The following is a 26,424-nucleotide window of genomic DNA, read 5'->3' as shown; positions in this document are numbered from 1 at the left end:
TTTTCACCTTTTTATTACCCATTTCTAAAACACAAGAGATGCGGAGAAAGAAAGCGACACAGAAAAGACAGTAAAAAGGGCGTACCTCTTTTGTTCATATCTTTATCAATCCTCTTTCCAACACGTTTTGATAGGAGAGGAAACGAAATCTATGTCAACTATTTGAATTCCAAATTTAATTCAACATGCAAATTAAAAAACTGTTTGAGTTCCAACCCAAAGCCCCAACCGTCAGATCCAATAAAAGCAGACAGCTCAAATATCATTGGTAAGTGCAAAGGTAAAGTACAACTGTTCAAAGATATCGTTAATTCTATCTCAGTCTTTATTTAATTAAACAATTATTTATTAAACTTTTTTTTATTTCGATAAAGTATGTTGAACTGGGGACTCCATACCTATTATATTTGCCGAATTTTAGCTCAACCTGTTTTATCAAAATGACAACATACCAAACTTGGGAACTATGATATGACCGTTACAACCCAATCAAAATAGTCATAAATCGGCTTTACACGTTATAACTCGGCCCAGACGTTACAATTCATTCGAACGCTATAAATTAGCTTTATACAAAAACGTACACTTTACATTTTTATATGATATTATTACTCTTCAATGAAAATAATTACAAAAAACATAATTGTTAGTGTCTAATTTCACATATAAAAAATAAGACGTTATATCTTCAAAATTTATACACACTAAATACATAATACTAACTTAAGTATCGAAATACTTTTTGCAAGTATACTTCTTTTTTTCATTCTTTGTGCAACGTAATATATATCTCCTAGACAAAAAATTCGGACATTCAAACCACCAGTTAGGAATTAAAAATAACAGTTCGATACCAACTGCTAAGAACCGAATAACATCCTGTTTAGTCAGACAAGAACATAAGACATACCCGACTCATTAATTCGCAAATCACAAGTTTAGATGGACCGAATGTAAAGAGATCGGACTAACCCGATTCACAGCTTAACAAGGTTAATTAATGAGAGATCCTACTCTAAAATTCATTTCGTTAATCGTTATCCTTGATGATAAATTTTTAAAATACAAAAGAAATACAAATTATACGGTACCTACCACATAGTGTTATAAACTTCAATACAGCATACACGGTATAGCACACGGTCAATTTGAAGACAAGACACGATCCAATAATCGAATGACACATAAGCAAGATTAATCACCTTCGAACATGCACGGATTTGGGAGAAACCACCCAATTTTAAATCATTAATCCAACTTCAGTGCTTATGCTTTAATTAGAGGAGTTCAATGTGTTTACGAGTTCTTACCGTACTTGTTTGGATAACTTGCTTGTTAACTCAACAAATCTACTCAAAATAATTTTTTCTCTCAAAAAAGTACCCACGTTTTCACAGCTACAAGTCGACAAGAGTACAATATGAGTTTAATAGCTTTACGATCATACGATGTGCTCAGCTCTTATTTCTTATGCTACACCCTCCATTACACAATACCCATCCAGCCATCCCTCTTACTAACTAAAATTATTTTCCAATCCAATGATGGCAATAGTCAAAGACCACGAATGGTCCCTAAATGAAAGATCCATTGTAAACAACACCCCGATTGAGTTTCAGGTTAAAATATTTTCCTCACTCTCACGGTCTCACCCTAAGCTGAAAGCTTCTTTATTTTCTTTATTCTTCTCCAATTCACAGTACTTAAAGGGTCCCACTCACAACTCTTTTGGGTCCCACCCGTCACGGTCCCTTCTCCCATTACTGAGTCGCACCCACGCATAATTCCCACCTTCTTTTTCTTCTTCTTCTTTTATTTCCCAAAACGCAGAAAACTCAGTTGCCGTTTTCTGCCGTCAATCAAATCAATGGCTTCCAGCAACATTCATCGAAACGGCACCCAGAGAGGAATCATTAGCAACAAGTTCGATCGCCCTCTCAAGCCCCGCCACCGCCCTCCCTCTCCGGGATCCACTTTCCGCCGTAACTCCTCCGCGCCCCGCAACGCCGACGCCGGTCAGTCCCCTCAACCATCTCCTTCTAGAGAGAGAGAGAGAGAGAGAGAGGGAGAGAATGTAAGTCTAAGTAGTAGCATTTGTCAGTTGGACTCAAATAATGAAGCACACCACTTCTCACTCTTCATTATGACTCTTTCTTTTTTGTGATCTATGATGCAATTATGACTGGTTAGTTTTGTATGATTATGTGTTTATGTGGTGGTATTGGTTGGTGGTGGTTGTTGCAATTTTTATATGTATTTTTTGGCTGTTAGAATTGTGAATAGAAAGAAAGCGCCATAACAATTGTGATATATAGGAGTAGGACTAGTCATGTGTGTGGAAAGAAAATAATGAGATGCATGTTGCACATTGCTTTTTTATTTAAACCCCGTTTTCTCTTTCATTTAGTTTAGTTTAGATCTGGAGTTTTGGAATGTGTGGTGTTATTAGAGCCCCAGATGATGATATCGGTCATCAATATGTGTAGCTTTTGGTGGTTTCTGGTTCTAAGCAAGGCTTTCAATTTAAGCACAATGGGGAGGGCAATAATTTTGAAGGAGTAGTGTGAAATTATTTTCTTTTCCTTTCAATTTAAAGCATTTGGTTTGGGTACTTCCTTTGTTTTTATGATGCTATCAGTTCATGCCTAAGAGCTTGGTCTGAGGTTGTTTTATTAATCACCCTTGTTAATGTGTGTCTTGTTTATTTCTGTAATCTTACTCTCCCCATATCTTACATCCTTCCGTATAACGAGAATCAAAGTTTTCAATAATTGAGTTTGTATGGTAGTTAGCAGATACTTTATGAAGTGTAAAATTATGTATTTTGCTTGTACATTTTCATTTATTATGGGAAGCGACTTAGGATGTTGGTTGATGAAATGCATCTTTTGAACCGAAAATAGAGTATAAGGAAATGATCAGTTTGAAATGTTAAAATGCCAATGATTTTTGACGTAGTTATATCCAGATTCCATATTTATTTTGGACCAACTATGATTTACGACCTCCTGGTGATGAGGAGATGCCATTCCTAAAGTCCAGGTTAATTTGATAGTTCAGGATTGAGTCTTTTAAAATTTAAATGGGGTTCCAACTGTAACAACCAAATCTATATGGGGCTCATACATGCTCCTGTGTCATTGCCTTTCAACTGCAAGTTTGAAACTTGACAAAGGGGGAACTTCGGGCTGCATAAGATTTTAGTATAAATTATGCTGAAAAGGATACTGAACAGATAAAGAAAGAGGAAGGAGTAGACTTATAGGGCCTCCAACTGGCCAATATATCTAGAGATACTAGATATACAGGGTCTAGACTTTTAGTTTTCTTGCACGTCCCTCATACTGAAGTCATGATTTTATTTTGAATGGAAGCCAATTCCAAAGTTTTTATGTACAGTGCCTGGAAGAGTTCGAGTGGCAGTGAGATTGAGACCTCGAAATGCTGAAGAAATGATAGCAGATGCTGATTTTGCTGACTGTGTCGAACTGCAACCAGAGGTGCATCCAGTTTACTTGATTAGCTAATGTATGTAGATTCAATGTTTTGCTTTATTTTGGTAAAGTGGATTCATTTACTTTTTCTGCTCCTCTTCAGCTTAAGAGGTTGAAACTTCGTAGAAACAACTGGGATTCTGACACATACGAATTTGATGAGGTGCTTACTGAATATGCATCACAGAAACGTGTCTATGAAGTTGTGGCTAAGCCAGTTGTTGAGGTCTGTTATGGTGGTTCATGTCCTAATTTAATTTGCTCACGAATATCTTCTACTGAGCTATTCTATCTATTTCTTCTTTATGTTAGTGTCACTCATGATTTCATAAACATATCTAACCTTCACCATCATCATTGTCGTCTTTTTTAATGTTATACAGCTTAACATGTCTGTGATGTCTGGTTTGTAGAGTGTTCTTGATGGCTACAATGGCACTGTAATGGCTTATGGTCAAACCGGAACGGGGAAAACATTTACTCTTGGAAGTTTGGGGGAAGGAGACACCTCTGATCGTGGTATAATGGTTCGTTCGATGGAGGATATTTTTGCCGAATTGTCTCCAGATACAGATTCCATCACTGTCTCATATCTGCAGGTTTGGTTTTATACCTTTTTGCTCATACTTCTTTTCGCATAATATCTGTTGATTTTTGTCTTCTTGTTTCCATGAAGGTTGTTCCTTTTATCAATCAAGTGTAAACTTTGCTAGGCCATATTAATTTGTGTAGAAATATGTAATAACACCACCTGCAAAATGTGCAGCTTTACATGGAGACTCTCCAGGACCTGCTTAATCCAGTAAATGATAATATTCCTATAGTGGATGATCCTAGAACTGGTGACGTATCTTTGCCTGGAGCAACACTTGTAGAAATCAGGGACCAGCAGAGTCTTCTGGAGTTACTAAGAGTCGGGGAAGCTAATCGGATTGCTGCTAACACAAAGTTGAATACAGAATCTTCCCGTAGTCACGCTATTCTCATGGTGAAATAATATGTTTTATTTACATTTTATTTTTATATTATATCTCCCAAATTAAGAAATCCATATTTTAAAAAGAATATTCAATCTTATATCTATTCTCACACAGGTACATATTAAGAGGTCTGTCATGGATAATGAAGATATCGAATCTAGTGAAAATGGTGGTGATACACCAAACTTTATTACTAAACCTTCAAAACCACTTGTTAGGAAGAGCAAGCTAGTTGTGGTGGATTTAGCTGGTTCAGAGCGTGTCCATAAGTCAGGTGCATGCTAGACTTAACATTTGTGTATGTGTATAATTATGCATGTCATAAATTAACGGTCCTTGTTCAATAGCGCCTTCTTCATCATGTCCTTGTTGTGTACGCATGTTTTCCTTATGCTGACATCTCATGATCAGCTCTGACAAAATTTTGATATCTGAAACCCTGCTTGCCATTTTCAATTTCCAAGTCCTGAAAAAATTTTAGAAAGATGAGTTACTTTTGCAGGTATCTTAGTGCTCTTATATATATATATATAGTCAAATGGCAGACCTTGAATTGTTTCTCACCTTTTTTTTTTCCATTTTAATGCTATCAGTTATTTCCTGTCTAAAAAACTGTCAATTTGCATATGCATTGAAATATTGAATGCAATAATAATGTCCTATATTGTATAATAAATGTCTGAAAGTATTTGGGTGTGCCTTTTGTGTGTTGTTATAAAAGAAGAAAGACAACTTTCTGGTGATCTGGACTGCTGAATGCTAAGAGGGTATTTCAGTTATAATTTTTAACTGATAATAATTAGTTACAATACTTCCACTTGATTTTCATTTATTCCTCATTTTCACAATTTTGTAAAGAAAATTGAGACAATTGGATTTCTCGTGGCCTTTGAAATACAGACAGTGTTGATCCTGTCTCTCCTTTAACTTAATTGAGTTAATAGATACTGCTATTAGTTGGTATGTGCTGAAACTTTTCATCTTTTCTTTTCCCCCTGCAGGAAGTGAAGGACACATGCTAGAAGAAGCCAAATCAATCAACCTTTCACTTAGTTCACTGGGAAAGTGCATTAATGCTCTAGCAGAGAACAGTGCTCATGTTCCATTTCGTGATTCAAAGCTTACCAGGATGCTTCGAGATTCTTTTGGAGGTTGGATGCCTTAATCTGTCTTGTTAGATATCCTACTAATATTGGCCTCAAGTTTCACAAACTCTGGTCAAATCTTGTGAGATGTCATTAATGGTTCAGCAAACTGGTTTCTTAGATCCTTGACTGACACAACTACTTTATCTTCCTTAGTCTCAGGCTCTACATCACATAAATTGGTCTTGGAAGTTAATTGTATCTGTTCAAACCTACAGTGCTATTATTTTATTTTCCCTGCCTTATGTTTTCCAATAATCTGTAGGCACAGCAAGGACATCATTGATTGTGACCATTGGCCCATCTCCACGTCACCGAGGAGAGACTTCTAGCACCATATTATTTGGCCAAAGGGTCAGGTTTTATATGTGAATATGTTTATAAAAGAATAAACTACCATTTTGGCCTCCCAAAAGATTCAATTTTTGACAAAATGACTTCCAGAAAGAAACAAATGACATTTTGGCCTTCCAGTTTGACAATATGCACTAATTTTTCTCATAAGTGGCACACGACTAATGCATTTGATCTAGATTTTTTGAAGGTTATTTAAAAGGTAAATACAAAATACCGAGGAAAAATTCTATCTTTTGACCTTTTTTTCAATTTATGTTTCAATTTTTTGCCGTTCATATATAAAAAATAGTTCACTTAGTGTAAAATTACTAAATTTGGAGGGTAAAAAGATCATTTTTCGAAGCAGGCTTGCAAAAAAACGAATCAAACTTAGATCATTTTTGGAGGGTCAAAATGTTATTTCTTTCTTTTGAGAATCATTTTGTAAAGATTTGAATCTTTTGGAGGCCAAAATGGTACTTGTATATAAAATTTTATTTCTATTCAATGTATTCATATGACATTTACTAAATATTATTAGACTTTTGTGCTCTTGATGTCCATGCCATTGTGCAATTTTTTATGTTTAAGGTGAATCGATGACTTTAGATTCTACCCTTATTCTTGTGCAATGCATTTATGTACTGTTGAAATTGTTATTATCTTAATTTGCATATCCTATCTAGTGGCTAGTTAATATTTGATTTTCCCTGATAATTTGAAATTATTTATTCCTCATTCGGTCATCGGTTCATCACAGATTCTGATTGCCTTATTATCAAAGTTCTTAGTATGTTACTATTACTGTTACATGAAACTAAAAACATTGTTGATATTTGACTTGATTAACTTTTCTGGCAGAAAGATTAATGTGTATTTTATTTTCAGGCTATGAAAGTTGAAAATATGCTGAAAATTAAGGAGGAGTTTGATTATAAAAGCTTGTCTCGAAAGCTTGAGGTGCAGTTGGATAAGCTTATTGCAGAAAATGAAAGGCAGCAAAAAGCTTTTGATGACGAAGTTGAAAAAATAAACTTGGAAGCACAATGTCGTATTGCTGAGGTTGAGAGGAATTTTGCAGATGCATTAGAGGTTTGCTTATATCTATATAAAAGTAGCTCTCTTGACAGCAGTAGTCTTTGTTTCAAAATAAAATTAAGTCTTCTAACTTTTGAAATGTTGCAAAAATCTTGCTAGATAATAATACATTGTGAATAAAGATTTTTATGTTAAGGTATGTATGCATGATGTCATACTTTGATTCTTTATAATTGATTTGGGTGTTGTCTACTCTTTTTGTACTGTGAATAGAAATTAGAACCCAAAGTCAGCAACTATGGTGCATGACTTAATTAAGTGGCATACATGGCTTCTTGAAGAAGGATGAGCTCTATTAAGTATTGTTGTTTTTGAGTTTTGAAGATAAAAAGTGATCTATCATCAAATAAGAGCGTGGGTGGAATATTTTTATCAAGGTTTCGGAATCAGTATCTCAGATTTTATATAATGTATAATTGTATACTTTGGGATACATACAATTTTCCTGTTATACTTTACCATTTCATGGTTGGTGACGCATTGTGCTGTGAGTTTGCAGCTCCAAGTACCAACTATTAAGTGAAAGGCTGAACTACATTATTTTAGTATTCCTTGTTCTGCTGCAAAACAATCTTCTAATACACCTTTGTAATTTCTAGCTACCTTTAATTGCATTTTCTGAATCAGAGGTAAAGCTTAGGCATGGTGCAAAACCTTTACATTAGATTCTATTACAACCTAAATCTCTGAAACTACATGTTAATACTTTTGTTTTTATACATCTATGGTGCTATGTTTCATATGGAATTTCAACTTGCAGAAAGAGAGATTGAAATGCCAGATGGAGTACATGGAATTGGTAAAGGAGCTGGAGCAGAAATTAGTGTTAAATCAAGAAAGACATGACTGTAATCGTTTTGTGGCTGATCGTGGCGAGGTATTTATTTTTAACCAATATTAAGTATGTTTATTTACTATCTTTTTCTTTGGTTTGGTCATTGTGGCTTGTGCCAAAATTGATATTATGATTAGCACTTAAATTTTTTGGAGGTCCCAATGTTAAAAGATAATGTTTTGAGGCGTGTTTAACCAGTAATGCCAGTGGCTGAAGGTATTCTGTTTACATTTTGTCACTTTATTTTTGGCTTTTTCGGAACAGGGACCTGCATCATCTTCTGCAGATGTGTCTGAGCTCAAAATGTTGCTTGAAAAAGAAAATAAGCAAAGAAAGGCAGCTGAAGAAGAGTTAGAACGTCTAAAAGGTCAGCTGGGTAAACATACCCGATCAGAGGTGAGTTTCAGTGAAACAGAAAACTTCTATGGCTTTCTTATTTCCCAATCTTGGCTTTCTGGTATAACAGAACCTCTTTGTGTTCTAGGGAGGAGAGGATCTGGAGGTTATTAAGCTGCGCAACTTCCTTGAGGATGAGGCTAATCAGAAAAAGAAGCTTGAAGAAGAGATAATAATATTAAGAAGTCAATTATTGCAATTGAACTTTGAAGCTGACCAGGTAATTTCTCAAGTTCTGAGCATGTACGCCATGTAGCATATGCTTGAATAGTATGTGGTGTAGGAGGTGCTATAAAGTGCAACAGAACTCTTCATATCCTTGTGTATCAGTTGTGTAAACTCTCCTCAAGAAACACAATTAGAGTAGCCAATAGAGTACGTGAACATAATATTATAAACAAATGTATGGGCTAAGAGACATATGTTAAATTATGAACCTTCCACCAAAACATGCCAAAGAACTACATGATTGTCCAGCAGTTATTTTTGAATATTACATTGTATCTCCTACTAAAACACCACCTGACTTGCATGGTTTGGTTATTAGGAATTTTGGGTTTTATAACTACTAGAAGGCAAAATCTATTTGCAGTAGAAGCTAGTTTCATGGTTTATCTTGACACATTTTCTACATTACGAAGTTCTTTGAAAAGTTCTGTCAAATGTCAAATTAAAGTTTGGCTGGTACAATGAAATTTGTACTAATTGTCATCAGATGAATGCTCTTTTTTCCTCTTTTAGTCTGCAGGTTACTTTGTTCTTTTAGCATGGGTTTGATATAGAATGATTTGATGTTATGTCCATAGATGAGAAGGTGTTTGGAAAGTGGTAGCTCAGGGAGCTCATTTCCCTCCATTGATCCTTCCATGACACATGTTAGGCATTCCCAGCTCAAAGACACTGGGAATGGTCCAAAGTCTTCAGTCACTACTCTCTTTGAGCAAGGTATGAATAGATTGAGTTATAATTGAAACATCAAATTATTCATAATCATACATATATGACCCGTATTATTTTAACAGTTGGATTGCAAAAGATTTTATCATTGCTGGAGTCAGATGATGCCAATATGCGAATTCATGCTGTGAAAGTGGTGGCCAACCTAGCAGCTGAAGGTAGTTTTAGCCTCTTTACCGAAAGCAACTATTTGCCTTTCTAAACACTTTTTGTGTCTCCGTGAACCGCCTAATCATTGCGGTATTTTGCTATGAAATGCTCTTTGTTTTGGCAACACAATTATGTTTCAAGACAAGTTCTAGTCTGTGTTAATTTTACACAACTTTCTTAGGAGGAGCCCCTTTGAATGTTGCTTAGTGAACTTCCAGCCCCTTTTTTCACGTGGTCCCATTCCACAAATCCATGTTTCCATTAATTGCACTATTTTTTTGGTAGCCTTCGTAATCATTAAGATTGTATTCTTTTGGCAGTATATGATCATTTGTCTTATCTTTAGGATTTGTTCAGTAATTTCCCCCAATTTAACATGCAGAGGCTAATCAAAAAAGAATTGTGGAATCTGGTGGTCTCACTTCCTTATTGATGCTTCTTAGAAGATACGAGGATGAGACTGTTCGCCGAGTGGCAGCTGGGGCAATTGCCAATCTTGCTATGAATGGTGATTGTAAAAGAGTAGCTTTCTGTCAAATGATATAAATAATTGGATCTTTCTTATTTACAGTTTATTTGTCAGTATGTGTATAGCTAGTTTGGGAAGTCATATTGACTTTGGTTTCCATTGTGGCAATTCAGAAGCAAACCAAGAACTTATCATGGCAGAAGGAGGAATAACTCTCTTATCAATGACAGCGTCTGATGCTGAAGATCCACAAACTCTTCGAATGGTTGCTGGGGCAATCGCTAACCTTTGTGGAAATGGTATATTGCTATTTCGTTTTGGTTTTCCAACTATTCAAGTTGCTAGATGTTGAAAATATATTTTCAGCTGTCAAACGAAGTCATTCATAATTTGCCTGATTTGATGCCACGGTTTGCGACTAACCCTGATTTCGTTGCCATGTTCTTCATCCAGATAAAATATTGATGAAGCTGAGATCTCAAGGAGGTATCAAGGCTTTACTAGGAATAGTTAGATGTGGGCATCCCGATGTTCTATCCCAAGTCGCACGAGGAATAGCTAACTTCGCAAAATGCGAATCTCGATCATCTAATCAAGGTCTATTTCCCTCCTTAGTATCCGAGTATACACACCTTAAAATATATAGAAAAATGGAGAATGTTCTTACTCCATAAAAAGAAAATGCCATTTCCCATTGATCAACTTACTGAATTTATGTTTTCTGAGCTCTTTCCACTACACTTGCCACAAAGCCACTTTAAGATTCTTCTAGTACCATATAGAGATTAAGGAGATAAAGAGGCTTTGGTTTGTAGCCTGATGATTCTACTTTGCGCTCGCAGGGATAAAAAGTGGTCGATCTTTCTTGATAGAAGATGGTGCACTACCTTGGATAGTACAAAATGCTAATAACGAGGCTGCACCCATCAGGCGTCATATTGAGCTTGCGCTCTGCCACTTGGCACAACATGGTAAGGGAACAGGCGACTTCTTGTGATCTCTTGAACTTTTCTAACTACATTCTTGTAAAACTTAAACCAACCGAGATAATGAATATTGCAGAAGTGAATGCAAAAGACATGATTAGCGGAGGAGCTCTTTGGGAGCTTGTCCGGATTTCAAGGGATTGTTCACGAGAGGACATTCGCAGTCTTGCTCGCCGGACTCTCAGTTCTATCCCGACATTCAAATCTGAACTGCGACGACTGCGGATAGAATGTTGATTACAGGTCTGCATGGAACTACATTTTTATTCTTGTTCCACATTTTGTGAAACAGAACTACCGGTACTTAATAATTCTTCTTGGTGGCATATGGGGTAGATGTATACCTTGCTAGTTTTGCTTTGGGAGAAGCAGGGTTAAGCATGTAATTTGTAATGATATCTAGCCATTACTGACCTAGAATGTTTGTATATCGAATATTGATAGAAGGGAAAGTAGATGACAAATGGGTTTCTGCATGGTAGAGAGGGAAGTTGATATTATGTTCAGTCAAACATGGGTTTGTCAAAGATTTGACCAACTCTTAGTTATATGGAGCTCATATTGTATGTAATATTGAAATTGATTGATTCATGTAAGTAATGAAATTTATCTTTTTTTTTTTTTGCCAATGTATGTTAGAAAATCATTGTTGTGAAGTTTCTAATTATAGAAGTTTTGGCCGCCAATCAATTCATCTGTATATGGTATATAAAATTTGACAGAATGGTATTTATAAAATTTTTCGAAAATTTGAGGAACAAAAAGTGTTACATTCAATTTTTATTTTTAATAAAAAAATGTTATTGTATTGAAGTGAATCTCAACAAAAGTGATTGTGATAAGATAATTATCAATATAATTTTTAGGTTTAATTATTCTGTCGGTTTCTATAAATTTACTAAATTTTTAATTAGATTCTTATATTTTTTTTTTCTTTTCGTTTGAGTCTCTATTTCGTATCAGATTTTGTAATTAAGTCCTTGTTATGACAAAAACATTAGAATTAACGGAATATTTCATTAAGCAAAATGAATATGCATAACACTTGACTGAATATTTTGTATAATTTAACATAATATTTCGTTAATTCTAACGTTTTTGTTACGGTAGAGACTTAGTTACAAAATCTGATATAGTATAGGGACCAATTGAAAAAAAAAAGTATAGGAACCTAATTAAAAATTTGATGAAACTATAGAGACCGACAGAGTAATTAAACATAATTTTTATTTAAAAAAAGTTATTGAAAATATATTTTATTTTTGTTCTCAATGTTTATATTTTAATTTTAATTTTGTTTTCAATGTTTGGTTTTAATTTTATGAGTAAAGTATTAAATTGGTTCCTATGTATAGGCATAATCCTGTTTTAGTCTTTAAGGTTTAAAGTGTCCTATTTGAATGCAAAAAAAAGTTTCATTTAGTTTTAATGTAGTCCCACCGTGAAGTCAAAGTTAAATAATTAACGAGATGTCTTACATGACAATAGTATAAGAATAAGATCGATAATCTAGAAAATAAGTACAAACTCCATAGGCACAAAATCAACTGTGAATGTATCAATATATTTATTTATCATTTTTCTTAGTTCTATAGAAAATATTTCATTTAAATTGTAAGAAAAATGATAAATAAATGTATTGATGTATCTTGATTTTGTGCCTTTGGAGTTTGTACTTGTTCTTCAGATTATCTTATTCTTGTACTGCTGTCAAGTAGGACATTCCATTAATTATTTAACTTTGACCTCATGATGGAATTATATCGAAGTTAAATGAAACTTTTTTTTTAATTTAAATAGGATACTTTAAATTTTAAAGATCAAAATAGAATTATATACAAATGTAAAAAACCAATTTAATACTTTACCCTAATTTTATTCTTGACGTTTCAATATATTTCAATTATATTTCTGGGTTTGACAATATATGACGTGACAATTGTATGCTGACTGTCATAGATATATCTGTATACAATTGGCACGTCAATTTCTTCATTAATGATGTTAATCTTCTCGAAGGTATAATTAAATATTTTAAATGTTAAAAACCAAAAATTGAAACAAATTAAACATCAAGAGAATTTTTCAAAAATTTAAAGGACAAAAATGTGGTTTAGCCTAATCTTAAATTAATTTTTTAACTTTTGTAATACTGACACATACATTTTAATTGTTTTTTTAATCTAAACAAAATGTTAAAAGTAGACACTTATTATTATCATTGTTAGTTTCTTTTTTTGTTCCAAAAAGCTTAATATATCATTGGTATTTTGGTTTGGTATTTGTTATGGTACAATAATAAATTTAAACGTATCAGTATAATAAAAATGTGGACAAATTAAAATACAACACGTAGATTATATTTTTTACGTCAGTAGTCAGTTTTTCTTTTTTTTAAATATATATCATATCGATACTTTTACTAAACTATCCTTATATTTTAATAAAAATAAAAAATATTTTTTATTTAATTTTATAAAAAGACTTAAATACCTTTTTTTAGTATTGGACAAAAACTGCCCTAATTTTTATAATTTAGTCAAAATTAAATTAATTTTAGTTTTACATTTTTAAATCTAAAACCATTTAAAAATTAAAGTTTAAAACAAAAACATATATAAAAAATAAAAAAGATAAAAAACGATGTTGATCTTGTTTAGGGTTCTGGGCAAAGAAGAAGAAAAAGGAAGTGTTGATCTTGTTTAGGTGTCTCCATTAGTCTGTCTTTTCTCTGCTCTTCTTTCTCCGAAGCTTTCTTCGTCTCGTCTCCACTCTGGTCTTCTTTCTCCCAAGTTCTATTTGTCTCGACTTTGGCCAGGAAGAAGACGAAACTCTGTTCGAATTGCCTCCATCCACGACCTCCCTGTTGATTTTCTGTTCCTCCACGACCTCCCCATGTATGCACTCAGCAACCCATGGGAGGAGTTCTTGCTGGTTGTCGGAGCTTCCACCGGCAAGCACCTCAGCCTCTTCTGCTTCAACGAAGACGACGCCAAGCCTGCTCCGCCAGGTTTTCACGGTCGACCCTCGCCTGCGTGACGGCTCCAAAGCTGTCCCCATTACACTCAACAGGTTTCCTAAGTTGCTCCTCTCTTCTTTCTCTCTTTCTCTCTTTCTCTCTCTCTCTCAATAATTTGATTCACTTTATGATGTTTTATTGATCTACTTTATTGAATTACTTGGTAATGATTTTTATTGCTTCTTTGAATTGACATGACGTTTGGCAATGTCTAAATATGGTTATGATTATATGGACGCTTATGTACTTGGATTTATGGATATCAGAGATGATTGAACCTATCATTAATTATTGTTTCTCGTCATAATATTTGACCTATATCTAGAATGGATATATATGTGTATGTGGATGAGCTTCATCATAAATGAATTTGGGTAATATTTTCTCTATTGTTTTTGCTACAAGAAATGCTACTATCCCATTGGTCATAAGCAAAGACAATAGAGGAAACATTACCCAAATTCATTCATGATAGATGAAGCTCATCCACATACACATACATAGCCATTCTAGATATAAGTCAAATATTATGACGAGAAACAATAATTAATAATAAGTTCAATCATCTCTGATATCCATGAATCCAAGTACATAAGCGTTCGTATAATCATAACCATATTTGGACATTGCCAAACGTCACGTCAATTCAAAGAAGCAATAAAAATTATTACCAAGTAATTCAATAAAGTAGATCAGTAAAACATCATAAGGTGAATCAAATTATTGAAAGAGAGAAATAAGAGAGGAGAAGCTTAGGGAACCTGTTGAGTGCAACGGGGACAACTTTGGAGCCATCACGCAGGCGATGGTCGACCGTGGAAACTGGCGGAGTAGGGCTTGGGCGTCGTCTTCGTTGAAGTAGAAGAGGCCGAGGTGCTTGCCGGTGGAGGCTCCGGCAACCAGCAAAAACTCCTCCCATGGGTTGCTGAGTGCATACATTGGGAGGTCATGGAGGAACAGAAAATCGACAGGAGGTCGTGGACAGGAGGTAATTCGAACAGAGTTTCATCTTTTTTCTGGTCAAAGTCGAGATAAACAGAGCTTGGGAGAAAGAAGATCAGAGTGAAAACGAGACGAAGAAAGTTTCGGAAAAAAATCAGAAGAACAGAGAGTAGACAGACTAATGGAGACACCTAAACAAGATCAATACCTCCTTTTTTTTCTTCTTTGCCCAGAATCTTAAATAAGATCAACATCGTTTTTTATTTTTTTTATTTTTCATATATGTTTTTGTTTTAAACTTTGATTTTTAAATTGTTTTAGATTTAAAAATGTAAAACTAAAGTTAATTTAATTTTGACTAAATTATAAAGTTTAGGGCAGTTTTTATCCAATACTAAAAAAATGTATTTAAGTCTTTTTGTAAAATTAAATAAAAAATATTTTTTATTTTTATCAAAATATAAGGATAGTTTAGAAAAAGTATTGATATGATATATATTTAAAAAAAAAAATTAACTACTGACATGAAAAATATAATCTACGTATCGTATTTTAATTTGTCCACATTTTTATTATATTGATATGTTTAAATTTATCATCGTACCGTACCAAACACTTTTTAGTTTAGTTTGATTTGAATAATAAGTGTTTTTTATGAAAAATAAAATAAAACTAAACCAATGAGCTTTTACAATGGATCATGTGAACATGTGATTGACTACAAGTCTAGAGATGTGTCGAAAGTTTTACAGATAAATGACCCAAATATAATTTGATCTCTTATTACTTCCTTTGCAATCAGTTTCAAATATACAACACTACCAAGAGGAGCTCAAAAACCAGCAGATGATGATGATGATGATGATGATAACAACTAAAAGTATTTACATTATGTCACTGATGAATTTGAAATATGATGTTATTTATATTCATTTTAATCTTATACATTATTTCAAACTCACTGATATGAAATTTACAAAAAAAAAAAATACACTTCATCCATAATAAAAGGATGTATGTTAAATTGTCAACAATTTGATTTATGATAAATAATAAATACATAATATTTCTCGTTAATTTTTTTAAAATCAAACTAAGGTTTTAGTTGGCATGTCTTGATTTCATCATGGACTTGAATTCTTCAAAGTCTACAAACCCATCTCCATTCTTATCAACCCCTTTGATCATGTTCTTGCACTCTTTCTCACTGCACTGATCAAACCCTAAACTCATCAAAACCCTATTTAGCTCCTTAGCTGAGATTAAACCATTCTTATCAGTGTCAAACACAAGAAAAGCATCCATTAAATAATCATTTTCTTCATCATCATCATCATTATTATTATTATTATCCTTTTTGTCATTTTCATTCATAACAACCATGAATTCATCCAAGTCAACGAACCCATCTCCATTTGAATCCAACACACTAAACATGCTCTCAGTTTCTTTTGCAGCTATGGATTTCTTGTATCCAATGCATGATGAGAGAAACTCACTGAGTTCGGTGGTTGATATCTTGCCATCACCATTGGTGTCAATGAGCTTGAAAACATGCTTCAATTGGTTAGAGATTCCCATATCAACAAAAGAAGAGGGTAATGATACCTTGGATGATGATGATGATGAGAACCCATTGTTGTTTGGTTTTCTGGTGTAGCAGCAACCAATCATATCCATGCTCTTTGGCTGATTGAGGCCAAGGAATTTGGTCTTTCTTTCAAGAAAAGTGAAGAAAGTTTTAAAAGGTTCAAACATGGCTGAGGAAGAAGTTAAAGGGAAAAATGCTTAGAGAGAGTTCACCTAAACTCGAAAAATTTAGTTAAAGCTAAATTATAAAATCATCTAATTAACATCGTCAAAGCGATTTGAGACTTAAACTTACATGTTAATTCTAGAATTTGATAACCTTGACGTGCAACAAACATTAAAGATGGAGGAGATATATGAGGTTGATGAAGTTTAGGGTTTAAGGTTGTTAGACATGGTTGAACATTTTCTTTGAGGCAAGGTGGTATCACTTCGTCTATATATATAAAGTAGCAGATCATGAATTTATTTTTGGTAAACTGCATAGAGTATAGAATATATGGACAAGATATTTTATTACATGTCTATTATTACGATTACTGTAGTAGTTATATAATTTTAATAATATTTTTTAAAATAAAGTAATGTTTTTTAAAATATTTGAAAATATTTTTCATTTTAAAAAGAAAAATTAAAAATTATAGCAAAAATATAAAAAAATATTACCTTAATTTTTAGTCTCCATAAACACCATGATAATATAATAGCGACTCTAGTTTTTATTAGGTTGAACTGGTTCGTTCTAATTGAGATTTGATTAGGTCTTGTTTGGCGTTTGGTTGAAAAGTATTAAGTATTTAAGTCAATCTAACTTTAATGCCGGCAAATTAATTTTGATAAGATTATAGGTTTACAAATACAATAACGTTGTTTCAAGTTTTCAACATGTTGAGCTATCCGTACGCAGGACTGCAAGTTTGCAACTGGATCAGAGATTTAGCTTTTGACCTTTATTTTCTGGCCATATTTGGATTCTGATTAAAACTAGACGGCCATACTGCCATAGTAATTCTTATATGTTAGCCTCATAGGCCTTCAAAAGAAAAATATTTTGGAACCTTCCATGCTGCAAAAATTTGACGTGTACTAAATGAGTCATACGATTGAACAAATTATAATAAAATAAATGAGAAACAGATTTTTAATTAATTACCATTAATTAACTTTTTTATTGTAACCTTATATTTTTTAATCATAGAATTTATGATTAAAATTTAAAATAAAAAATAATTTTATAAGATTGATTAATATTGACCGAAAAATTAACTACCCAGTTAAACTCTTAATAAAAACAATAAAACATCAATACCATTTAAAATAGATTATAAGGTTACAAACTAAATTTTACAGGAAAAGGAAAACTCATTCTTAAAAAAAATTGGGGAAATTCCGGGAAAAGTAAGCAATAAGCATACAACATTAAACCTGCTTCTGACTGGAAAAGCTAGGCCTCTAAAATACAGAACTTGCTGCCCAAGAATAAAAATACAGAACTTGGTGGAAGATATATTATCTAAACACACTCACTGCTAACTTTCATACACTATTCATACACTATAAAACTATATTTCTGTTATGTAATCCACGGAAAATAAGAGAAGAAAAATATGGACAGATTTAGACAAAAATATCCTACATCTCAATGCAGGGTAAATCTTACCCAAGCAATCAACATGACCGTAGCAAAACAGGGCCAACTGATAAACTAAGCATGTCGCTGAGTGCTACCTGGACCTCAGTTGACCCATGTTCGCAACTTATCAAGCTTGAGAAAAGGGGAAAAAACTGAGCCAGATTCTTCTCAAAGCACACATCTCCCAAATTACAAATAGCCTGGATAGCAGCCACAATGAGAGGTGCGCGTGTAGCTAGTTCTCTTCGCTTACCGGAGCCTAAAGGAATTAACCAATGTTGTTGTGCACCACGAGAAGATTCAGATACTTGTCCAGAACCTGCAACTTCAATGTAGAACTCCAAGACCTCCTGACAAAGCCGGACCAAATGAGTCTCCACCTCAGCGGCCTCATTAGGCCTGTCAACAAGAAGGTTCTGTAAAAATGTGAGGCATATTTGGTAGGACTCATTCTCAAGGCGTAACAGCGGAGGGTCTTGCATTTGGGTCATTGAACCAAACTCTTGCAACTTTGAGCGCAAAATAATATTGCTGTTAATCTTGTGTGCATGTGATGCCACATCATGCAAAGCATCAAACAGGACAAGAATTGAGTTTGCTGAAAGTTGAGGACGGTACATGTTGTATATCTCCATCACCGCCTGCCAAATTTCAGAAAGTAAATATTTTCAATTTTTTTTTTTTTTTTTTTCGCACATAACTTTGTTAGTGCACAATATGTACCAAAATATGTTATAATGTGAAGCATATGTTTCCTCCCTCTTGGTGCATATTCCCAAGATAACACAACTTTATTGTGCTAAATCAGATAAAGAAAATAAGAATCTACCTGAATCAATAAAAGCTGAACAGCAGCTCGGCATTTTGCATCAGATAAATATGCATGAAGACGACGAGTTCTAAAGCTTTCTAAATTATTGGGTGAGCTAGACTCATCAGCAGGATCATTATCTTCTTCAGCTGTTGAAGCACGCTGATCATTTATAATCACGGAGTCTCCACTGTCAAGGAATGAAAAGTTAGGTAGTGTTGCATTTGCAGCCTCTTTTAGTGACAAAACCACTTCTAACCACTTCTCATCTGAAAATAGCTCTCCAGCATTACTCATCAAACGAACAAATGCAGCAATACCAATGCCAGCAAGGCTTTGATGTGGGCGCTTTATAAAGCTAACAAGGAGTATCAGCACCTTCCTTAAAAGAGGATTGACAGTGCTGTAGAAGTTGACAAAAAGATCTACCACCAATTGGAGGGCTAGTGTGCATGTTTCATAAAGCCATGCATCTTGATCAAGCTCACCGTCAATCTCCAATTCATTGATCTGTGAGCTACTTCCTGCAGGATCAATAGCATGACGTACATAATCAAATATTGGGAAGGTAATGAAAAGAGGTGGCCATGATTGCGTAAGGTTTCAAATAGGACTTGCAAGGCACTCTGCCTAATCTCAGGCCTTGGATCAAAGCTAAGCTCAGACAAACCTGCACAATAGAAGATGCATGTCAGCATGTGTTAAGTGCACATGTGAATAGCTAAGCTTCTCACAACTTGAGATAAAATGGATAGCAGTACGAATCATTCAAATTAAGAAAGGAGCTAACTAAATTTCCTCTATGTCATGCCTAAACAAAAGTATTATCATTACCGGCCAATAAAGGAAACCAGAAATAGAGATGATCTTCCTTGTCTGTTAAATCTCCATTTTCAAGTTTTCCCTCTTTTCCTGTTCGAGGTGATGGTGACAAAATCTTTCCAGAAGTTTCCTTGTCCTTATTCCTTGATGAAAAACCAAGGTCTCCTTCTGCTAGTTTAGTTGCACAGACTCGAAGAAAAGCAATGGCATTTAAGCTAATCTCTTTGTTAAATCTACTATTGGTGAATGCAATCAGACAATTCACACAATCTGTAAAGGTGGTGGTTTCTGTCTCGGTAATGTAGGGGAAGTAATCACGAATAATCTTCTCAATAATTTCAAAAGCCAAGAGTACAATATTTCTGTGGTCATCATATGCCGCTGTTGTGAATACCTGAAATCAAGACCACAAGCAATAAGTAGAAAGAAAATACTATTCCTCAGCAAACAAAGTCAAAACAAAAACATTGTCTGCACAAATTGTAGTGCTCTCCACCAAAAAAAAAAAAGTGCAACCATACCATGAACATGCTCTTCCATCCTGATTTGACATTGTTCACACGAGATAGAACCATTTGAGAGACGCATCTGATGATAAGTTCTCTAATTTCAACAGCACTACTCCGTCGCATAACAATGACAAAAGGCTTCATAAATTCATTCTGAAAATTATAATTAGCCAACTCTTCCCGCTCTAGAAATTTCATTGACAACTGACGCAAGGAATCCATTGCAAAAATTGCAATTGAAAGGTTTCCGGAACAGCCAATGGTTACAAAGAAATCTGAGAGAACATGCCAAATACTTGACCACACAAGCCTGATGCGGTTCATATTATAATGCCTGTGCACAACCAAGCCAAACAATAAATTAGACAGCAGCGAATAGAAACTAACAATAAATTAGACAGCAGCGAATAGAAACTAACTAATCATTAAAGAGAGAATCATAAGCCCAATGCCCTTCCCCAACTTTTTCCCCAGATCAGTTGAACCTTCCCAATTTCATCTTTTGGGACAGTTGTAATTTGCTCTCATCAATAAAATGACACAGTGAATTGGTTTAACATCCCAACCTGGGGGTCAAAACCAAAAAAGTAATAGATAGCATTTTTACACGCAACTCCATATGATATTTACAAGAACAGGACAGGAAACTAGATCAGATGAGCAACTTTATAAACATTCAAATAATTTTGCATGGGACATGAAGAAGGGCAAGTGCCAAATGTAAGTGCAACCAAGGCAACAGTGTCATAAACAACAAAGGATATTGCAGTTCCCAAGAAAACCAGTGCTCCAAAGTTGCAATAACCCCAACCAAAACACCGTCAGGCAGAAGAAAAAAAAAGTTCAGGCAGCATGCAGATAGAATAGATTAAGGAGGAGGAGGGTAATACATACGCAATCTCAACTATTTTTGTAAGACTGAACACCCGTGGATCAGTGGGAGATCTCAATTCCTCCATGGAGACCTTGCATAGAGCCTTAACAAAATCTATTATGGCCTCACTGTTCAACTTCTGACTCCGAGTAAATATGCGGTTCATTTCCGAGCTTCCAACTTGTTCCAACATATTCAAATTAGAAACTAGACTGTTCACCTGTTCCGACGTGACAGCTCCAGAAGCATTACTGCCAATTCCAGAACTATCATATGAACCCCTCATTACCGTGGAAGCTGCATACTGCATTCTCCCAGGCCCCTTCTTCTTCAAGACAGGAAGAATAGTTGATTTTGCTTGCTTTGCTTTTTCAGAATCATTCTGAGGAAAAGCAAAGAATGTCGCATCTGGAGGAGCGCCCTCTCCAAGAAGATGTAGATGCTCAAATCGGGAAACACAGGTCAAAATATGCTCCCATGCTTCTTGTAAGTAATTCCCATCCTCGTCAGCAATAGTAACTATGACCTATCAACAATTCATATGAAAAGTCTAAAGTCAAATCCAGAAGAACTTAAGGTTGGCAGGACTCGATCATAAAGAAGTCCCGGAAACAATTTATACACGTAGCATTTTAGAAAGTATGAAAATCAAAACAAACAATTGCTACTCAACAAAGATTCCATCTTATTACTGTGTTCATGAGCCAGCTAGAATAGAATTTTTATTGCCAACCTTGATCGCGTCTACATTTTTCTGCTTAATATCAGCAGGAGAATGCAGGGAAGTAAACTTTGCCAATGAGGTTACAAAAGCATCTCTATGAGTCTTCATGGACATTACAGAAGTAACATGAATAGCATAGCGGAAGCCTTCAAGACAGAGAGATATTACAACTTCGTCATCACTTTGATCAAGAGGAACACTGAAGGCAGCTAACATCGGAGCCCAGCAGGCTTCAATCATGAATCTAAGAATTACGACATCCGTGGCAGCATAATAGACTGACCTACAAATTGAAAGCAAAATATTCATCAAATAGAAGAAGTATAAGAACCTATGTATCAAACATTATGAAAGGAACAACAATAAAGCAAATACATTTCAATAAGAAGTAAAAATCAACTTTAAGATCCAAACAAGTGAGGCAGTTGGCATAGAATTTACGGAAAAAAATAAAGCAAGAAATACAATGAACATGGACACAGTCCACACTTCAAAATAAAATGGATCATGCAAAGCAACAGATAAATATTTCTAGAAGTGATAGGCTTTTAAACACATTAAGGTGTATGAATAGTGGCAACACAAGATTCTCAGGCGAGCCAAACATTGAACGAGGTCAAATGGAGTTCAAGATCTGAGAAATGAGCTTGTACAGGAAATAAATGCTTTCAACAGGATGGGAAAAATATGCTAGGGAACATACTCTGTCTTGCGAGCTTTTTCTTTGAATTGTTCTTGCATACGTCGGATTAAATCATCACTAGTCCCCATAGTACTGTCTTCCCCACGCTTACGGATCACAATGTTCAAAATACTATCCAAACCCAACAGTCTATTAGGATTCACAGCTTGTCTTTGTTGGGTTTCCAAATCAACATCTTTCATTTTGATCTCATTTTTAGATATTCTCTCGTACAAGGACCTCAAGTATTCCTCTGGCACATCTTTTCCATCATCTATTCCACGATTGTTTTTAATGAAATCATCAGCAGACATCTGCATCGTTCAAGAACCATGTAGAAAATAACCGATTGCATCTATCATAACTAATTAACTGAGCATATATTTATCGAATTAACTGAGCGTACCTTGTTCTTCACCATTGGATTGTGAGCATCAGTATTGAGCATGATCACAGAATAAGCAAGGACATAAGCTGTATCAGCACTGGAAAAAACTTTTGGATTACATTTGCAATAACGTTCAGCAAACTTCTCCATGATTCGATCAATTTTTTGGGCCTCACCAGGCAGTCTAAATCCCTGAAGGAGAACCCTGATTGCCTCATCAAATTGCATCCCTTGAAAGTCAAAAGAATCCACATAGGCATGCATTACTTTCAAGGACATTTCATCCCTTTCTCCCAGATAATCACCAATCAGAGTCTTGTTCAACCCAGAAGCATCTTTAAGAAAAGCAGCTATATCTTCCGGAGAGTTACCCACTTTGTTGGCATTGATGAGGAATTCAATTCCTTTCTTAGGCTTCCTATTAAACAATGATATACCTTCCTGCCATAAGCTGGGCATTAGCTTCATAGACAATGTACAGCTAAAAGCAATAACCGACATCTGCTTGCTACTCCAAACTTTATGCATTGCTTACCTGGAGTTCCAATTTATATGCCCGGCGTTGCTCAATGGTGGAAACATCAGATGCATCATTGGAGATCTCAGAATGAGTTTCTGATCCTTCAGCTGACTCTTCTCCATTCCCATTTACCATAGGATGACCTCCAGCCTCATGCCCATTATCAACTGCTTCCACTTTCTTTGATGAAAGAGGTTCTGGAATGCGCAACTGTTTGTTCATCCAATCTCCCATAGATTTTAATACAGCAACCAAGCATTTCAATGCTTCAAGCTTTAATGTTTCCTCTTGAGGTGGCAAAACCGTGGTGGTTACACCAGGAGGGATTCCTTGGGCAGTTTTAAGAAGTCCATTGACCATCCTAGAAAGAGCATAGTGATTATATTATGTATCTTAAAAAACAAACAAGAAACACTGAAACTAGCATGAATAGTGTATGAAATTAATCCAAGAAATCAGGAATTATCTGGAGACCACGTTTTAGTATATCATATTATTCATAAAGTGAACAAGTAAAATCAAGCATTTTTCACACCTCTCAAATATGTTTGACGAATTGACATCGCAGTCATAGTTGATAAAAATGTCCACCAATATCTGTGAATCATCACAAAGCTTCTCCAGAAAACGGAGGACTATCATTTTTTGCTGAAAATTAGGTTGAGCAACATTTTCTAGAACTCTGAGGACAATCATAGGGAAAAAAACACCAATTTCTGCCTTCAATCCAGCTCTAAATCTAGCAACCAGACTGATGAATATGGAGCATGATAGTTGAAAAACAATCATAAGATTTGATGCACTGTTCTTCAACAATGATAAGCATAAGTACTGCTTAATGGCATCCAAAAACCTGCTTTACCAAAGTCAATGCAACCATTAGAAATCTTCACTATCATCCAAGAGAGTTATATGATAATACATAATAGTAATATACAGGCCTCCTCTATACACAACCAAAATGCCTTGTTAGAATCGATGCATGTGATTATTGTATGGTGCCATGTGATTTAAATGGTATGAAAATAATAGGAATATTGTATTGGAATAATAGAAGTCATCGCAATGTAATAACAGGAGTCATAGGAATTAGTTTAAGTCTTCATTATCGTTATTGAAAATGTAATCTATGTATGTGTTTGGAAAATTGAGATCAAAATCATCCAGTAATAGGTTATAAGTATAACCACTTGTTTCTACAATTGATTGTATGAAAATAATTTTAAGTTTGGAAGCATGATCTTAAAGTGGATTTATGTTTGGATATATTGACTTAAAAGTAATTTTAAAGTAATATGCTATTGCTCTGCTTCAAATAAAAAACTCAGTAATAAATTGCTTATAAATTATAAGTTATTTTTATGTTTTCTTATAATCCATTTGCAAGTTTTTAACCCCAAAAATAACAACCTAAGCAATTTTTTAAAGAAACAACTTCATCTTATAATCTCATTACCCAAACAAGCACTATTTTTATTTCCTATTTCACTATATTAGTGCTGATTTTTACCTATATCTTCAAGAAACTTAACCTAAAGCCCAAGCATCTCTTCGATACATTGTTCTTAGATTCCTTTCCTTGTTTTCATATTTCCTACAAATTAAACAGTAAGAGATCCTACCATTATTTGTACAACAGATTCTCCCGACTTTTTTTTCTGGTAAAATCCTTAAAATATACTTCTTAACTGAATTCCCAAGACCTATAGGATTTTATACTTCAAAATTCAGAATATCCTCAGGGCTTGTGAAGCCTAAATTATCAATCACCATCAAGAACTTCTTTGATCTAACGATATGGCATTCACATACTTCTCTCTAAATTGTATAAAATATAGCAGCACTACTCCCCAAATGTAAATAATCCAACTTCACCTAGTAAAATACAGCTTGGTTACCACAACTTCTTGTTAGTAAAAAATCCAAATGGATATAATATGCACCCGAATGACAATGAGCTATTTACTTTATTAATATCCATAAAATGCAGCCATGTTTACCACCTCCCGGTACTATGTTTAACACAGAACTACACCTTCTGGTTGTCGTATGTCAATCACTAATTCACTACAATTAAACTAATAAACATCTTCACTAACTGAAAAGAAGACTAACATTTAAAAAAGTGATTGTACCTGTCGCTAGTCCTGAAGACAGCTCCAGCATTCTCCAGCAAGATCTTCAACAGCTCTAGGGCCACAATCTTCCCCTTCATCAGCTGCGGATCTGCGGACGCCTCCTTAGGGGGTGTCTTCATAGATAACTTACAAAGTGCCCTGAACACCAAAAATGCATCCCTCCTCAGCTTATTCCCAATCTGGATCTCCATATCATCATCCCTCTCCACCACCTCGCCATCCACAAGCTCTCCTTTCCTCCCTTCCAATGCAGTCTTGTACATACTGATCTCCCAATACTTCGCATCCAGCATGTCCTTGTCACTGGAATCCAACAAATCCGCCGGATTCGTGGTCTCCACAGTGGCAGTGGTAGTGGTCTCAAATGCACCATCGTGGCCTCCCAATGCGGAAACCCTGCTACTCGGCGTAGCAGGGTTCAAAACCCCATCAATGTCCTGCATAACCTTCGTTATAAAACCCTGCACAGACTGTGTAATCGAGTTATCTGCATCAGATTTCTCCACGGGCGCCATCAGTTCAGCCACAACAATCGGCTGAACCGGAACTGTGGAGGAATCCGCCTCCATTCTCCTAAAAACAATCACAAGCATCTGAATCAACGAAGCCTTCGCCGTTGTTTGATTCACCACATTCTTGCTACCAAGGTATATATCATAACAAGTTCTCACAATCAAAAGCAAGCAATCACCGTGGATTCTCAGTGAAATTGAGGTTACTGCAGATAAAAGAGACTTCAGAACCAGCAATTCGACGGCATCATCGCCGAGATCGTGGCACTTGCAGACGGATTCGATAAGATTCGCGAGAAGCTTCGCCTCAGGGCAGCCACCGGCGGGGTCAGCCTCGCCGCGGAGGTAACCATGGGCGATGAGCTTCTGAAGAGCATCAACGGCGGGCTCAGCTATCTTCAGGACGCCGGAGTT

At 35.1% G+C, this 26,424-nt stretch overlaps 3 protein-coding genes across 3 annotated transcripts in view; 1 reads left to right on the top strand and 2 right to left on the bottom strand.

The window, feature by feature from the left end:
* Nucleotides 1-1,726: 1,726 nt before the first annotated feature.
* LOC107485441 (kinesin-like protein KIN-UB) lies at nucleotides 1,727-11,461 on the top strand. Its single transcript, XM_016105979.3, has 19 exons — nucleotides 1,727-2,015; nucleotides 3,400-3,500; nucleotides 3,598-3,720; nucleotides 3,908-4,093; nucleotides 4,261-4,482; nucleotides 4,589-4,748; nucleotides 5,476-5,625; nucleotides 5,885-5,973; nucleotides 6,844-7,047; nucleotides 7,814-7,930; nucleotides 8,153-8,284; nucleotides 8,373-8,504; nucleotides 9,091-9,229; nucleotides 9,307-9,399; nucleotides 9,774-9,899; nucleotides 10,034-10,159; nucleotides 10,314-10,457; nucleotides 10,703-10,831; nucleotides 10,923-11,461. Exons 1-19 carry the CDS (start codon nucleotides 1,868-1,870, stop codon nucleotides 11,081-11,083), a joined length of 2,682 nt encoding a protein of 893 aa, XP_015961465.1. The 5' UTR covers nucleotides 1,727-1,867; the 3' UTR covers nucleotides 11,084-11,461.
* A 4,396-nt stretch (nucleotides 11,462-15,857) lies between these two features.
* LOC107485439 (probable calcium-binding protein CML23) lies at nucleotides 15,858-16,763 on the bottom strand. Its single transcript, XM_052261213.1, has 2 exons — nucleotides 16,693-16,763; nucleotides 15,858-16,567 (listed from the first exon to the last, which is right to left on the bottom strand). Exons 1-2 carry the CDS (start codon nucleotides 16,733-16,735, stop codon nucleotides 15,909-15,911), a joined length of 702 nt encoding a protein of 233 aa, XP_052117173.1. The 5' UTR covers nucleotides 16,736-16,763; the 3' UTR covers nucleotides 15,858-15,908.
* A 922-nt stretch (nucleotides 16,764-17,685) lies between these two features.
* The window catches only part of LOC107485442 (brefeldin A-inhibited guanine nucleotide-exchange protein 2-like), a gene marked incomplete in the record, with an annotated part of 9,232 nt that continues 493 nt past the window's right edge, over nucleotides 17,686-26,424 (bottom strand). The window contains 12 exon segments of the mRNA XM_016105980.3: nucleotides 17,686-18,671; nucleotides 18,860-19,407; nucleotides 19,410-19,511; nucleotides 19,676-20,057; nucleotides 20,185-20,506; nucleotides 21,067-21,572; nucleotides 21,780-22,053; nucleotides 22,474-22,766; nucleotides 22,859-23,281; nucleotides 23,376-23,721; nucleotides 23,896-24,213; nucleotides 25,496-26,424. Of these exon segments, the coding sequence (XP_015961466.3) occupies nucleotides 18,066-18,671; nucleotides 18,860-19,407; nucleotides 19,410-19,511; nucleotides 19,676-20,057; nucleotides 20,185-20,506; nucleotides 21,067-21,572; nucleotides 21,780-22,053; nucleotides 22,474-22,766; nucleotides 22,859-23,281; nucleotides 23,376-23,721; nucleotides 23,896-24,213; nucleotides 25,496-26,424 (5,049 nt within the window).

Source organism: Arachis duranensis, chromosome 4 (assembly GCF_000817695.3).
Source record: "Arachis duranensis cultivar V14167 chromosome 4, aradu.V14167.gnm2.J7QH, whole genome shotgun sequence".
Lineage (NCBI taxonomy): Eukaryota > Viridiplantae > Streptophyta > Magnoliopsida > Fabales > Fabaceae > Arachis > Arachis duranensis.
This window is presented reverse-complemented; position numbering and strand designations above follow the sequence as displayed.